General features: G+C 45.4%; 1 protein-coding gene across 1 annotated transcript in view; it reads right to left on the reverse strand.

The window, feature by feature from the left end:
- The window catches only part of LOC149287119 (sarcoplasmic/endoplasmic reticulum calcium ATPase 3), a 72,798-nt gene that overhangs the window by 28,235 nt on the left and 28,646 nt on the right, over window positions 1–15,917 (reverse strand). The window contains exons 2-8 of the mRNA XM_089493527.1: window positions 14,458–14,475; window positions 14,158–14,240; window positions 9,998–10,102; window positions 9,441–9,579; window positions 8,470–8,550; window positions 8,055–8,140; window positions 6,543–7,007 (exon numbers count right to left, since the gene is read on the reverse strand). Coding sequence (XP_089349653.1) covers window positions 6,543–7,007; window positions 8,055–8,140; window positions 8,470–8,550; window positions 9,441–9,579; window positions 9,998–10,102; window positions 14,158–14,240; window positions 14,458–14,475 — 977 coding nt within the window. The remainder of the gene's footprint in view (window positions 1–6,542; window positions 7,008–8,054; window positions 8,141–8,469; window positions 8,551–9,440; window positions 9,580–9,997; window positions 10,103–14,157; window positions 14,241–14,457; window positions 14,476–15,917) is intronic.

Raw genomic sequence — 15,917 nt, forward strand, 5'->3', positions numbered from 1 at the left:
GGTGACCACAACCTACACATTCATGTACAAATTATAGCACCGGGAGGCAGAGGAATTAAACAGACAGCAGCCTTGATCAGTTTGGCAATGAAACGCTTTTCCAAGCAAACCCTGGAGATCTACATAAGAGCTCTCTAGCTTTTTAATTAACTACCTCCATGGGTGTTTGTGCACACACACACACACACACACACACACACACTTTCTGTTGTTCTTAACCAAGAAATTCAAAATTTGGCATCAAGGAAAACCCGAGCTCCTGTGTCTGCGCCTCTTCTGCAAAGGCGCACAGCGAAAAGCCGTAGGGCAGGGGACAAAACATGGGGTCGGCTAGATGTGGGGGTGCTTTGGTTGTGTCTTCCTGCATGGCAAAATGGGGTTGGATTTGATGGCCCTTGAGGTGTCTTTCAACTCTAGGAAAACTCTTCCAAACATATTTGATCTGTTGTTAATAGCCATCAGTTGGACATATGGCGACCCTATGAATGAGAGACCTCCAAGCCCCCCTTGTCTTCCAAAGCCTTGCTCAGGTCTTGCAAACTCATGGCTATGACTTCCCTCATTGAGTCTATCCATCTTCAATGCGAAATTCCATTTTCATGGGAGGGGGGTCCCAGAACGGATCCCCCATGAAAATGGAGGGCTGACCGTATTTCATTATCTCCTTTAAGGTTCTGTAAATCATATCATAAGCCACTTTGAGCCCCATCCAAGGAGAAAATTAATCAAAGAAACAAATCAATGCTGTAGTTGGACTGCAACTCCCAGCATTGCTTCCCTGCTGGCTAAGACTGATGGGAGTTGCACTCCAACAACATCTGGGGCGCTGAGCAATTACCCCTCTGTCCTAAAAGGTCTGAAAAGACAAATCTGAGCATGAAGAGTTCTAGTTTGCTCCCCGAATGACTCTAGCAAAGGACTCCGCAGAGATGCCGCTTCTTGGCATCAGTAGCATCCAACTGAACCATCCATCCAGGATCTTCCCCGATGATTCATTGTGAAGGAGGGGACCCTGTTTAGAGACAAACATCCTCTCCCAGAGCGAAAGGTCTGTTTCATGGCAGCCGGGCAAATATTTAACTTTCCCAACAAACCTGCAGATCTCTGGACCGTCGCCGTATCCCTGCTGTTAAACATTTGCCTTTATTGAACCAGGGAACTCCGGGTGGCTAAACATTAACTGAGACGGTTCGCCCCGTCCCAGAATTGTTTGGTGCCTGGAATAATAAACATTTACCCACGGGATCCATTATCTGAGTCACCAAAATGCATTTGGAACCCGTTCCTCTAATCCTTAAATATATATAGCTTTGCACATTTGTCCATCATCACAAGGATGATGCCGGAGATGTTGAGGTATTTGGTCAATTTGCACCCAATTAAAGAAAGCTTTGTCTACACCAGCGAAAGGCTTTCAACACATTAAGCGACCGAAAGCAGACTTTTGTTTCTGTTATAAAACGTAGTTATGAATATGCCATGGTCCATATTTGGAAACTCTCAAAGTTTGCAATGGAAAAGTGTGAAGCGTGCACTTAACCTGTCCCATTAAAGTGAACAGGACTTGGAGGGGAAATAATCTTAATTGAATTGGGTTCTCTGTGCTTACAATGCAAGAAAACCCCTTTTAAAAAAAGATCCTCATTCCAGCATCATGACTGCTATACTTCCAAAAAGTCCCCTGTTGCCTTCTCTCCTTTCCCTCCCATTGAGCTGAGTGTGAATTACACTTGTCTCTCCATATTCGCTAGGTAGGGTTAAGGGCACAAGACCCCCATGAATATGGGAAAAGCGCAAATAACAAAAACACTATGTTTTTACCCAAGAGGACACCTCTCTAGGAATCTCTAGGTCCTCCAGGGCAACTCTTTGGTCAGTGTCCAACAGACACTGACCATAGAACTGTGCTGGAGGAGCTACAAAGGCCTAGTAGAGTGCCTTCTCTAGGAATCTCTAGGACTCTAGGTCTTCCAGTGCAACTCTATGGTCAGTGTCCAACAGACACTGACCATAAAACTGCACTGGAGGAGCTGCAAAGGCCTAGTAGAGTATTCACTCTAGGAATCTCTAGGTCCTCCAGTGCAACTCTGTGGTCAACATCTGACAGACACTGACCATAGAACTGCGCTGGAGGAGCTGCAAAGGCCTAGTAGAGTATTCACTCTAGGAATCTCTAGGTCTTTCAGTGCAACTCTGTGGTCAACGTCCGACAGACACTGGCCATAGAACTGCACTGGAGGAACTACAAAGGCCTAGTAGAGTGTTCTCTCTAGGAATCTCTAGGTCCTCCAGTGCAACTCTGTGGTCAACGTCCTACAGACACTGACCATAGAACTGCGCCGGAGGAACTACAAAGGCCTAGTAGAGTATTCTCTCTAGGGATCTCTAGGTCTTCCAGTGCAACTTTTAGTTAATGTTGACCATAGAATTGCACTGGAGGACCTAGATATTCCTAGAGAGAACATATTAAATCCGTGAATAATCAAATCCACACATATCAAAGCCGCAAATATGGAGGGATGAGTGTACTTTTGGATGCTGGACTGGGTTTGCAGGAACTGAAGCAAGCTGGGCACAAAGAGAGGAGAGGAGAGAGAAATGAAGATGTGAGAATGATTCACTATATGCTTCCCGCTGCTAGGCTCATTTATACACAACAATGGAAGAGGACATAGATTTCCATCCACAAATTATTAGCTTGTTAAATTGATAGGTTTAACTGAGATGGACAAATTGACTTGAACTATAAGATGGCGAACTACAACCAATTTTTACTGAAGCATGGGAACCATTACTTTTCTAAAGATTGTCGCAGATCTAGGTTTTGGAAAACAGTGCAATAGTGATATTTTATACATTACATTAGAGATACTACATAAAACAGAACTCAACGGATGGCAACACGTCCCTTAGACTGTTAATAAGATGATTCATGACATTTATTTTATTTCACTCGTGTTATTCAACTGAAGTTTTATTGGAGGAGAGGTTTAGACGGATAGAAAGGGAAGTCAGAATTATAGGCAGAGGTCAAAAAGGAACGGAAGCTAGAAAGAATTAAGGCCCGATTTCATTGAAAGGGGGGGAAGTATTTCTGTGCACCAACTGTCCGTTTCTTGAATTTTGCAACTTACGCGTGAATTTAAATTTTGAAACGAATAAAGATATTAACCGCAACGACAGCAACGAAAGACGACGTGAGAATGGAATCAGGAAAGAGCGACTGGCAATCTTGTGCAAACCTTGGATTACTTTGTGCTGTCCTACTGTATATAAACCATGGGAACCTACCCCGCGTCTTGTTTGGACAAAGGTTCGGCGTTTATATTTCTAATCTCTGGCCGGTTTGGAAACTGAGTGGGACCAGAAAGGAGGGAGACCAGATGGATAAACACAGAGGCTTAATGAAGCTTTGGGCGGAAGGAGATTCCCAAACACACATGGCAGGCTATTCTTATCTGAACCTCCGAAAACCCACCTCTAAACCCACGCAGCAGATACGTTGCTAAAACAACTCTTGCCCGAACCCCAAAGCATCCTTGTCTGGGAAACCACAAAATGAGCTGAGAGCCATTAAAAAGTATAGCAGAGGCACAGCGAGTTGAAACCATTTGCAAAGTTTCACCAATGTGTTGCTGCAACTTGCAAAGGCTCTCCAGAGAGACTCTGTGTTTACTTAGCTAGTTTCCTCCTTCCCTCCCAGTTGTATGTACCTATATTTTCCTTATATGCTAGATTTGGTGTTTCGATCTGAATGGCACCCTCCGTGTCACTGTGCTGTGTGTAGCTGTGTCAATTGTGTTGATGCTGAATGTACACTGGTCCCTACTCAACCCTACTCTGGGGTTTGGTTCCAGGAACCCCTGTGGATGCCAAAATCCATGGATGCTCAAGTCCCATTAAATACAATGGGATATTACTACTACTACTACTACAGTGGGACCTTGGTATCCACTGTGATTTATTTACAGGACCTCCCATGGATACCAAAATCTGTGGATGCTCCAGTCCCATAATATACAATGGGGCAGTAAAATGGTGTCCCTTATGTAAAAGCCATGGATGCGCCAGTCCCATTACATACAATGGCATAGTAAAATGGTGTCCCTCATATAAAATCTGTGGATGCTCCAGTTCCATTATATACAACGGCGTAGTAAAATGGTGTCCCTTATATAGAATCCGTAGATGCTCCAGTCCCATTATATACAATGGTGTAGTAAAATGGTGTCCCTCATATATATACAATGGCATAGTAAAATGGTGTCCCTTATATAGAATCTGTTGATGCTCCAGTCCCATTATATACAATGGCGTAGTACAATAGTGTCCCTTATATAAAATGGCAAAATCTACCTACCCACCTACCTATCTATCTATCTATCTATCTATCTAAGTAGTGGATGGTTGAATCCGTGGATAAGGAATCTGTGGATACAGAGGGCCGACTATATCATGCTTAATGACTCAACCATGGCCTTCCCCTTGCAACATCACCAGGGTCCGATCTCTGTGGCATTGCGAAGAACCGTCCCCAGGTTTTAGCACTGAACTCTCAGGGTTGTGCATAATCCTAATCCGGCAACCCTTCTCAACCATGAAGTTCACCAGGTGGTTCTGGGCCCACACTCTTCAGAGTCCCGATTTAGCAGACAGAATCCAGATTAATCCTTTGCTGTCCCACTTTTGTAGCTGCTTTTCAAATTACCCAGGCTGTATTCGCACTGCAGAAATAATCTACAAACCCCAGAAATCCATAGCATTGAGCCAAGCCAGTGAAAGTGGTGTCAAACAGCATTATTTCTGCACTGCAGATACAACCCCAGTTTTCTCTCTTCCTTCTGTTTTCCCCCTTTTGTCCCCAGGATACTTCAAATGCAAACTGAATTCAAGTTGCAAAAGTAGTTAAAACTCCATTAACTCATCAAGGGGTGACGAATAGAAGGGATAGTTTTTGCCCTTCCCAGTAGACTCAGGCAAAAGCAAACTGCTGCACCCTCTCCTAGTTTGCCTGTTCTTCCTTATTATTAATCTTTGCCATCTTGATCATACATTGATGTTGTTTGGTGACACATATCTGCATTTCATCTTTGAAAAGCTGGAGGGCATGCCTCTGAAGAAACTTGCCAAGAAACCCCCATGAAAGGTTTGCCTTAGGGTCGCCGTAAGTCAGAAACGACTTGAAGGCACACAACAACAACAGCAAACCGCAGACCATGGACTAGTTAGTACAGCCGAACCTACCTTGCAGAGGCGTTGCGAGAATAGAAACAGAGAGGAAGACCCCAAATGCCAGGTAGAATTTTGCAAACAAAAGTGAGTATAATAAGTACTGTATAAGTGGATATTTCAAAAAGCCATTTCTTTAGCACTAAAGGGATGAAACAAAAGTGGAACATTGGGGTGGAACGGGGGAGAAAATGTGTACTGATTTAGAGCTGGAAAAAGTTGCTTTCTTGGATGCAAACTCCAAGAAGTCGTCCAAATACACAGCCGGTAGGTAGCTATTTGCTTCTTTCAGATCAGCTTTATGGATTTAGGCTTAGCTTCAGCAGGGGATGAAGGTAATCCCCCTGTGGAAGGCAACAGCACATGACCGCAATGCAGGAACACAAAGTGGTGTGTGTTTTCTGAATCTCTGCTAGCCTGGCGTCGGGGATGTGGAGCACCATCTCCAAAGATATTCAGCCACCATGCACGCCTTTCCAAATGACGCTTCTAGTTCTCATGAACTAACAAGGTGTGCTTCAGATCACACAAACCACAGATGCACCTTGTCAAAACTAGCAACACATGGGTGGGCAAACTTCAACAAACCCGCTCGCCATAGCAAGAATGATGTTTTCCTCTGGTGAGCAGAACTACGACACTGGAAAGACTTCCTCCATGCTTCCCTTCTCCCTTCCAACAAAGGGAAATGCTTGGGCTTGTATAGGGAAGGAGTTGGTCCCTTTCTGATCCCCTTCTTACTACTACTGCTGCTGGAAAATGTGCAGCAAATGGAAGCAGAAGTCATATAAGTCATAGAGCAGTGGTGGCGAACCTATGGCACACGTGCCAGATGTGGCACTCAGAGCCTTTTCTGTGGGCACGCATGATGTCGCCCCAGCACAGAGTTTGCCAGAGTTCATTACTAGAAAGCCAGAGGGACGTGGCACTTTGCAATAAGTAAGTGGGGTTTGTGTTGCAGTTTGGGCACTCGGTCTGCAAAAGGTTCACCATCACTGTCATAGAGCTTCCCAAATGAGGTGGAATAATTGTATGCTCAAATCAGCATCTTCAAAACAGAAAATACAAAACAACAAATCAAGCTAATGCCCCAAATGGCCACCCCGCAACACAGTGTTTCCCATGTCAGCAGGACAGTGAATCCATTTTGGGTTTCAGCTTCTTTAAGAACGCTATCCAAGGCACTGGACCTACTTTATGGCTATGGTTCAGCAGTGTGGCTATCTCATTTAAAGTAAAACCTGGACTGAATTCACTGACCACTGACATGGGCATGACCAGTGTTTGGCACACACAAGGGACCCAGGACTCACCCTGCAGACAGACATCTGGTTGGTTGTCAGCGTGCCAGTCTTGTCGGAGCAAATGACCGAAGTGCAGCCCAGGGTTTCCACCGAGGGGAGGCTCCTCACAATGGCGTTCTTCTTGGCCATCCGGCGGGTGCCCAGCGCCAGGCAAGTGGTGATGACCGCTGGGAGCCCCTCGGGGATCGCGGCCACTGCCAAGGCCACCGCAATCTTGAAGTAGTAGATGGCGCCACGGAACCAAGAGCCTCCGTGAACCGGGTCGCTGAAGTGGCTGATGTTGATGACCCAGACGGCGATGCAGACCAAAGAGATGACCTTCGAGAGCTGCTGGCTGAACTCGTCCAGCTTCTGCTGCAAGGGGGTCTTCTCGGGCTCGGTGGCCACCATCTGGTTCCTGATCTTCCCGATTTCTGTGTAGACCCCTGTGGCAATGACCACCCCAACAGCCTTGCCAGCAGCAATGTTGGTGCCCTGGGGAAAAGCAAGAGAATGGTGGTTTTTCATGTTGTTGCTTGCTCACCGGTGGAGTGATCAGAGCTTGGGAAAGTTACCACAGCTCCCAGAATTATGAGTTGTTCTGGGAGACGTGATCCAAAGCTGTGTTGGCCATTTAGCAAATTCAAACAAAATCCAAACAAACTACTTGGCAGTCGGTCCTCTCTACAAATAGGATCCATTTACAGTTCTTTTCTCCTAGGACCCACAGCAGACAAGACTTCCCTCCCAGCATTCAGGAGAAAGGGACAGCAAACATGTTAGGCAATGGGTTGTTTGAAGACATCATGCAAATGCTGGAAGGGTTTTCGCCCCCTTTAATTTCAGGCCAATGGACAAATGAAAGGAATAAATGTGGATTCAGTCAAGGGTTTGTGGCTAGGAAAGGATAATTTTAATTTTAGATGGAATTTTCCATTTAATGTTAAATGGAATTTTCCATTCCAGCCTTCTCTGAAGATCCCAGCCCCAGCTGCTGGTCAAACGTCAGGAATAAACTCTTCCAGAACATGTCCTCGTACCCCAAAAAACCCACAAAAAAACGATGGATGCCGGCTGTGAAAGCCTTCGACTTTCCATAATTTTAAGCCTTTGTCTTGCTCAGAGTTGTATAAGTATATTGCAAGCCAAGTCATTTTATCAACGATAACTTGATCAGAAAAAAATATGGTTGAGTACATAATATAATAAAGGACAGCATTTCTACATTTCCGTCTTCTGCTCAGGAGGCATTTCAAACAGCCCTCCATTTTGAGCATGACGAAGAAACATGTATTTAGATTTGTTAGTGTTTTGAGCTATTATTTGGCCACATCCTACATTTTCTTTGAAGGCCCTATGTTTTCCTTGTCCTCATTTGCAGTCGTGGCATCCGAATCTACCATGAACCCACTCTGCCATTTCAGGTCCTTCCCAGACGATTCATGTGATGCTGCGCTCATTGATTCCTGGAATGCATGCAGGTTGGAAAAAAAGAATGGGCTTATCTAAATCCCTTCCCCTGGCAAGCCTGAGAATACTTACAGAAAAAAGCATGTTCTTCTTATCCTGGTTGACAGCCCTGGGATCTGGAATGGGGTCGGTGTGTTTAATGACGGAGACGGATTCGCCTACAAGGAAAAAAAGCAGGCAGGAGTAAGGCAGGAGTTCCCATCGCATGAGTAGATCTTGGAAAGACCCTTTAAAGCTAGCAAAACCCTGGAGTGGATTCACTGCCTCACTGACATGGAAGCCACCACCAGCTGCCGGTGCTTTGCCCTCTCCTGGCAAAACCAGCTATGGAGAACACACAAAGTCTTCAATCTTCATGGTTCCCACCCTCCAGCCTATGAAAATTAATGCCATAAGGGGGAAACAATACTTCCCAAGGGCTTTGCCTCTTTTCTTAGAGGTCCCCAGGCTGCTCTACCACTTGCACGTTTAACCCATTTACATTTACCAGTAAGGATGGACTGGTCGACCCGTAATGTTGTGGACTTAATCTCAATGATCCGAATGTCGGCGGGCACCTTGTCACCGACTGCAAGAGAGAAAGGACGACAAAGGTGGTTTGGGGGTTACAAAATGTTGCGTCTGAAATCCAGCATGGGTTGAAGAGAGATTCACATCACCGTGGCAAGACCTCTCGCTTCCTTTACTGTTCAGTATTTTGTGAGTTGTAATGTAACTAAGAGGCTAAGTAGTGTAGTGCAGTGGAACCCGACTTGGAGAGCCAGATTCGAGTCTCTATGAGACTCCATCTCTATGATTCTAGGTCTGGAAGGGTTAAAGGACCAAGATCGTTGATCAGCCGGCATGAGTATGAGGAACGGCTTAGGGAGCAGGGTATGTTAAACCTGGGAAGAAAAGATTAAGAGCGGACATGATAGCCCTGTTTAAATATTTGGAGGGATGTCATATTGAGGACGGAGCAAGCTTGATTTCTGTTGCTCCAGAGAATAGGACCTGGAGCAATAGATGCAAACTACAGGAAAAGAGATTCCACCTCAACATTAGGAAGAACTCCCTGATGGTAAGAGCTATTGAACCATGGAAGACACTGTCTTGGAGAGTGGTGGAGTCTCCTTCTTTGTAGATCTTTAAACAGAGGTTGGATGACCATCTGTTGGGAGTGCCTTGTTCTATATTCCTGCATGGAAAAATGGTGTTAAGACCACATGGCCCTTGGGGTCCCTTCCAATTCTAGGATTCTACCATTCTGTTGCACACTGGCCTTATTAAAACACTTTGGGACTGTCTTGGTCTCAAATGGGCAATTAAGAGCTATTAGCTTTGCAAAAGACCAGATCCTGATGGAGATGGAAACGGCTAGAACTGGATTTTGGGCGCCTCTGCCTCCAGGGTTACCAGGTCACCACTTTTTATTAGACAACACCATCATCAACCGTGCCTACCTGCTGAAAGACCTACCTGCCACCTCCACGATGTCTCCTGGGACGATATCTCGAGCTCGGATACGTTGGACTCCACTTCGGTCTGCTCTGATCACCTTCCCCATTTCGGGTTCATATTCCTTTAAAGCTTCAATTGCACTTTCGGCATTCCTCTCCTGCAGAAAAGGGGCTAATTTTTAATATACAGAAGGGAAGGGAATCTTGGTTTCTTCATCTATGTACTGGATCTCTCAATGGTCTGTGGATTTCTGGTAGTGATCCTTTCCATACAAGCCTCCCCCCAGTTTTAAGATCAGTCAGTGAGAAGTCTTTTCAACCAAACTACATATAAGGTTGATGCCTATAAGAATGCCTTTTCTCTGGTAACCACAAAACACTGGAACATCATTTATAATAGTGTAAAATGAAACCTGTGTAGCTACCCTGGAGTTACTGGAGCACTGCACCATACTGCCTATTGCCCAATAAGTGGCACAACCATACTACCCACTTTCTGCACCATTTGCTGGTCCAATGCCCTACCCACCCTTAAGGTTGCTGGCCATAGTAGCCCCACAAATGCCTTCCTCCTACCTGCCAGACCCCCACCACCGCATTGGCAATGAGGATCATGATGATGACCACAGGCTCCACAAATGCCGTGGTGGTTTCTTCGCCTTCCTCAAACCAGGCAAGGATCTGCGGATGAGAAGAGAGACAAAAAAGAGAGGCAAGGAGGATGTCAAATTCCTGCAACTCTTCCCCAAAAAGAAGCCAACAATCACTCTGCTCCGGAGTCACGCTATTTCATGAAAGGTGCTTCTCGGAGGGGCAACATTCGATATGCCCTGGCAAGCTGTATGAAGCCTGGCTCAACCCAGAATTTGGAAATGTTATTGTTTTGGGTTGCAACTCCCAGGATCCCCCAACCAGCTTAGTCCCATTCCTAGTGGCAATGCCCAACCTGAAGCACACATAAGCCTCACTAGTTTAGACCACTGCAATAACTTGCTCAGTGTATACCTTCCAACTGACTCAATTTAGGCAAAGGACAGTCCTTATTAAACCTTTACTGTCCCATTTCTGTAGCTGTGTGTAAAATGTCCCAGTTTCTCCCTCTTCCTCCCACTTTCGTCCTTTGTCTTACTTCCATTGCTGCAAACTGAGTTTAAAGTGCAAAAGCAGTTGGCACTCCATTATCTCAGCTGCAGAGAAAGCAGACGAAGGAGTAAAGCCTTGCCCTTCCCGGTCGGCTCAGGCAAAAGCAAACTGCTGCACCGTCTCCTAGCTTGTGTTTTCTTCCTCTTTAACAACTTTTTCCATCTTGACCAAACTCTGCATGGCCACATATGTCCTAGTTTTCATCTGTAAAATGTCGGAGGGCACGAAATTAGGAAGGTAAATCCTCAGTTAGTTCTCCCTTCCATGCAAAGATGAATAAAATAAATACTCATCTTTGCATGGGAGAGAATATATGTTTCACACACATCTTCAAAATCTTCAAAAACAGGCTAGACAGCTCTCTGCTGGGGATACATAGTTTAGCAGGAGATCCTGCATTGAACAGAGGATTTGATTCAATAGTTTCTGGGGACCCACCTATGGTTCTATGGTTCTCTGCAGAAAACTCATTTTTCAACTGGGAGACAAAGTCAGCCCTTGCTATCCATGGATTCCAGCATCCACAGCTTGAAAATATCTTTAAAGTATATAAATTCTAAAGACCAAACCTTGATTTGGCCATTTTATATAAGGGATGCTATATGCCATTGTATTTAAAGATGCTTGAACATCCATGGATTCCTGGAACCAAACCCCAGTGGATACCAAGGGCTCACTAGAATAGAACAATAACCTTTCTACTTCTGGAATTCAGTCCCTTGCATGGTGTCCAATGCCGTCCTTACAATTCAAGAAAGATACTATTGTTGTTGTTGTTGCTGTTGTGCGCCTTCAAGTCATTTCCAACTTATGGCGACCCTAAAGCAAACCTCTCATGATGTTTTCTCAGCAAGATTTGTTCAGAAGACATTTGCCATTGCCTTCCTCCGAGGCTGAGAGGGTGCGACTTGCCCAAGTGGGTTTCATAGCTGAGCTGGGAATCGAACCCTGGTCTGTAGAGCAGTGATTCCCAAACTTTGGTCCTCCAGATGTTTGAGACTTTGACGATCAGAAGCCCCAGCCATCTTGGCCAAGAGTCAGGACTTCTGGGAGCTAAAGTCCAAAACATCTAGGATGAAAGTGTGGGAATAACGGCTCTAGAGTCATAGTCCAACGTTCAATCTACTAGGCCACGCTCGCTCTCTAAAAAGATACCTGGATGCCATAAAACCCATGGGACTGGTCTAATCTCCACCATCATGGGCAGAAGTTTGAATCATTCTCTCCTCATATGCACAGTCAGTTGGGTGAGAAATTAATCTGCCTTTGGGCTTTTAGGCGGAGAAAGCACGGAAGAACATCAAGCTGGACAGCCGCACCCATCATCCACCTGACCACACAAATGCCAGCCTTGTGTGCCCAGAAGGAAGGAGGCCAATCCTTCAGAGGAAAAGGAGAAACAAGGCCAACCAGCTTTCTACCCCAACAGGCCCACAGGTCCCCCTCCCATGTTGACCTTCAGGGAAGGCCATGTCCGCTAATGGGCTTTGGCGCAAACAAAGCAACACAACCCAGCCCTCTCGCAAAGCCGTGCGCGGCAATTAGGACGGGCGCCAGTTTCCTTGCAAGGTGTTTTGGGGGGGCAGGGCACTGCCCAAGACATCAGCCACCTGCCACGGGTGGAGCTGGCATGAACACCTTTTGGCGAGGGTTGCCAAAAACTCCAATGTTTTCCGTTCTTTCCCAGCGCTTTCAGGGACAAGAGCTAAAGAATGCCTCTGCACTAGATCATTATATCACTTTGATACTCTTATTCTACGATTAGGAAGACGTTCCTAATGATGATAAGGGCTATTTCACAGTGGGATCAGCCGCCTCGGAGGTCGGTGGGTCCCATTTCTTTGGAGGTCTTTAAGCAGAGTTTGCATGTCTACCTCTCCGAACTCTTTCGTAGTGGATACTTGTAACTCCATCAAAGCAACCAGGAGTTCAGGGACTGAGCAATACTGCTAGACACTTATGAACCAAGAATAGCAGATGTTTACTGTAGTATGACTGGGGCATCTAAAAATGATCATACAGGCCTGTTACAGACTGCCAAAATAAAGCTGCTTCGGGTCTCTATTTAAATGATGCATGGGTCCTAAGAGTCCAGAGGTCGCACCAAAGCCACACTCTATTCCTAAGCACCAGAGTGCAGCTTTTGGTGCAGCTTCCGGATACTTAGGATGCATGTATCATTTAAATAGTATACCTCCAAAGAGACTCGAAGCAGCTTTATTTTGGCAGTCTGTAACAGGCCACAGTCACTGAAAAGTAGAACACATCACCAAAAGGCCAAAACTGATTCCTATATGTATGTAGAGAGATCTTGTAGCACCTTTGAGATTAAGTGAAATAAAGAAGTTGGCAGATGAGCTTTCCTAGACTTAAGTCTACTTCCTCAGATGCTGCCAACTTCTTTCTTTCCATTAAGTCTCAAAGGTGCTACAAGATCTCTCTGAGTGCTGCTTCTACAGACTAACACGGCTACATCCTTGAATTCTACCAGTAAAGAAGTATTGTTCAGTCCCTTGATCTTCCTAGTTGCTCTGATCCAATTTCTTAGTTTAGAGACTTGCGGTGTGTAGTAGGGTACACTCCTTTCCCCCTACTTTGAAACTGGCAGGAGGCTATACTAGATGTCCCTTGAAGCCGCTACTGCTATTACTGTACTACCATCACAATAATCATCTGTCATTTTTGCCCTCCTTTTCCCTTCCCTTCTTCGCTCTAGCTTTCTTTGGGACTATTCCGCAGGTAGCAGCGAAAGACCCGATTTCCCCTTTTGGCATGGAAAGCCAACGCGGACGTGCACAAAGCAACCGAACAGGTTCACGTTGCGTTAATGCTACATTTGGAAAAGGGCACATCTGGGGAGGGGGGGAAAAACAAGACGGCTTTTGTGCAAGCGCAATTGGGTTCCCACCGAGCTGGTGGCACTCTCAGTATTTTCGTTTTTATCCGATTAAATAATTGATGTTAATAAGGAAACAAAGTGGAGAGAGGAGGAGAAAGGCAACCCATCGGGGTTTTGACTCCAAGGGTTATAATTCTGCAGACAGCGAGGGGGAGACGCCTTAAGGTCAATTGAGAACGGCATTGTTTCAGATTCCGTTTCACGGGGAGAATTTCCAGCAAGAAAACATATTGCCATAAATAACCATCTTGGCGCTGACATTTCTGAGCGCATATCCTTGAATGCAAACACCCATGACTCCAGATTTTCTGTAGGCTCCATAAGAGCAACACAATAAATGTACACAATTCCAGTTGCACTATAGATAAGACACAAATGCCATTTCGGATCCGGTCGAAGGCCCATCTAGACAGATGTCTCTACCTTTTTAAGACATCTGGTCACGGATCACCTGTTATATCCCTGAGATTACTGAATCTTTGCCTATCCAACTTTGAGAACAAGGATCAAAAAGTGTGTGTAGTCATATTTGGGCATACTGTAGTTGGCAACAACTGGCTGAGAAGTCAAGGGAGGATCTGCAATCGCAAGGTGTGCCAACGTCTTCAGATAACCTTTCTTGTTGAGGCAACAAGGATTTGAACCCACAGGACACATTGTACAAACAATGCTCTTGACGCACGGATATACTTACAAATGAAACGAAAGCAGCCAGGAGGAGGATGCGTACTAAGAGATCTTCAAACTGCTCTAAGATGAGTTCCAGAAGTGACTTCCCTAAGAATGAGAGTGAAGGCAGAAAGGAGAATAATCCAATATATTAGATACAGGACTATAGTTGCAATTCTGCATATCAGTACCTCTCTTTGAGCTCAGTGGACTTAGGCCTGGTCTATGTAAGCAACAAGAAAAGGGGCAACCTATTTCTCCCATGGCTTTAAAAAGTTACTTTTGGGGGCTACGTCTTGGAAAGCTGGATAATAGAGTTACCTACCTTCTTCAGCCGGAAGTTCTACAGGTTTCCAGTGGAAAATCCAAAAGGAGCAGCAATGGAGGAAGAGGAGAAGGAGGAAGAAAAACAGAGAGTCATCACCGATTTGCAAACACATACATGCACATAATCTCTCACAATTTCAGCTCCTTCTGATTCTACTGATATCATTATTGTTGTCGTTGTTACTACTACTACTATTTGTCATCTTTTTCACAGTTTGTGACTCAAAGTGTACCACATTCAGACATCACATAGAATCATAGAATTGGAAGAGACCGCAAGGGCCATCTAATCCAACCCCATTCTGCCATGCAGGAAATCCAAATCAAAGCATCCCCGACAGAAGGCCATCCAGCCTCTGTTTAAAGACCTCCAAGGAAGGAGACTCCACTACACAAACACATGGCAACCATGAAGCAGAAGACATACCCACCAATTGTTCCTGACTGGCAAGGAGAGTCTCAGTTAATCCTCTGCCATCCCACTTTTCGGATGCTTTTCAAATGTCCCGGTTTCTCTTTCCTCCTCCCACATTCTCACTTTGTCCTCAGATTATTTCAGTTGCTGCAAACTGGGTTCAAAGTGAAAAAGGAGCCTGGCACTTGACCAACTCAGCGCAGGATCTTGCCCTCCTCAGTTGCTGTTGTGCGCCTTCAAGTACATTCCAACTTATGGCGACTCTGTTGACACTGTTTCTGCAGAGCAAGCATGGTTTGAGTGTTGGACTAGGACTCCAGAGACCAGGGTTTGAATCCCACTTTGGCCATGAAACCCACTGGGTGACCCACTTTGGGCAAAGTCACACTCTCTCAGCCTCAGGGGAAGCCAATGGCCAACCTCCTCTGAACAAAACTTGTCAAGAAAACACCAGGGTAGGTTTGCCTTCGGGTTGCCATAAGTCGGAAATGACTTGAAGGCACACAACATCAAATGAGAGGATGGGGCAAGGAGATGGAAACCATGGGGCAGCATAAGCTTTGGCCATCCCATCTGCAGTGGCCTTTGCAACAGTTTTCCTTTGCCTTTTGCATGCAAGTTGACATGGAGCAAGTGCGCCTGGAGGGGTCCCTGGCAATTTTAGCTGTGTGCCTCCCCAATGTTTATTTTTTCTTCTCCTTGTGACCTTTCCTGAAGACAATAAACCATTCATTCAACTACATTCAAGAGAATTCAGGATATCCTGTTCATGATCCCACGAATGCACACAGTCCACTTTAAGGAGACACTTGCTGATAGGTTCCCATCAAGAGAAGTTTATAAATTCTGGGATGCCCTCTTTTCGGAAAGAAATAATATCACTTAACCGCCATCTTCCAAAGACCCCAAAACAGATCCTCCTGGGTTTCTATCAAGGAGACAATGCAAAAGCATTGGCTATTTCTTAGTAGCTGCCAGACTGGTCATTGCTTGCTTTTGCAGAGATCTTTAGGGGATCCCTGTGACATATTTGACGCGTGGTT

Source organism: Sceloporus occidentalis, unplaced genomic scaffold (assembly GCF_023333645.1).
Source record: "Sceloporus occidentalis isolate IW3139 unplaced genomic scaffold, rSceOcc1.0.p SCAF_64, whole genome shotgun sequence".
Classification (NCBI taxonomy): Eukaryota; Metazoa; Chordata; class Lepidosauria; order Squamata; family Phrynosomatidae; genus Sceloporus; species Sceloporus occidentalis.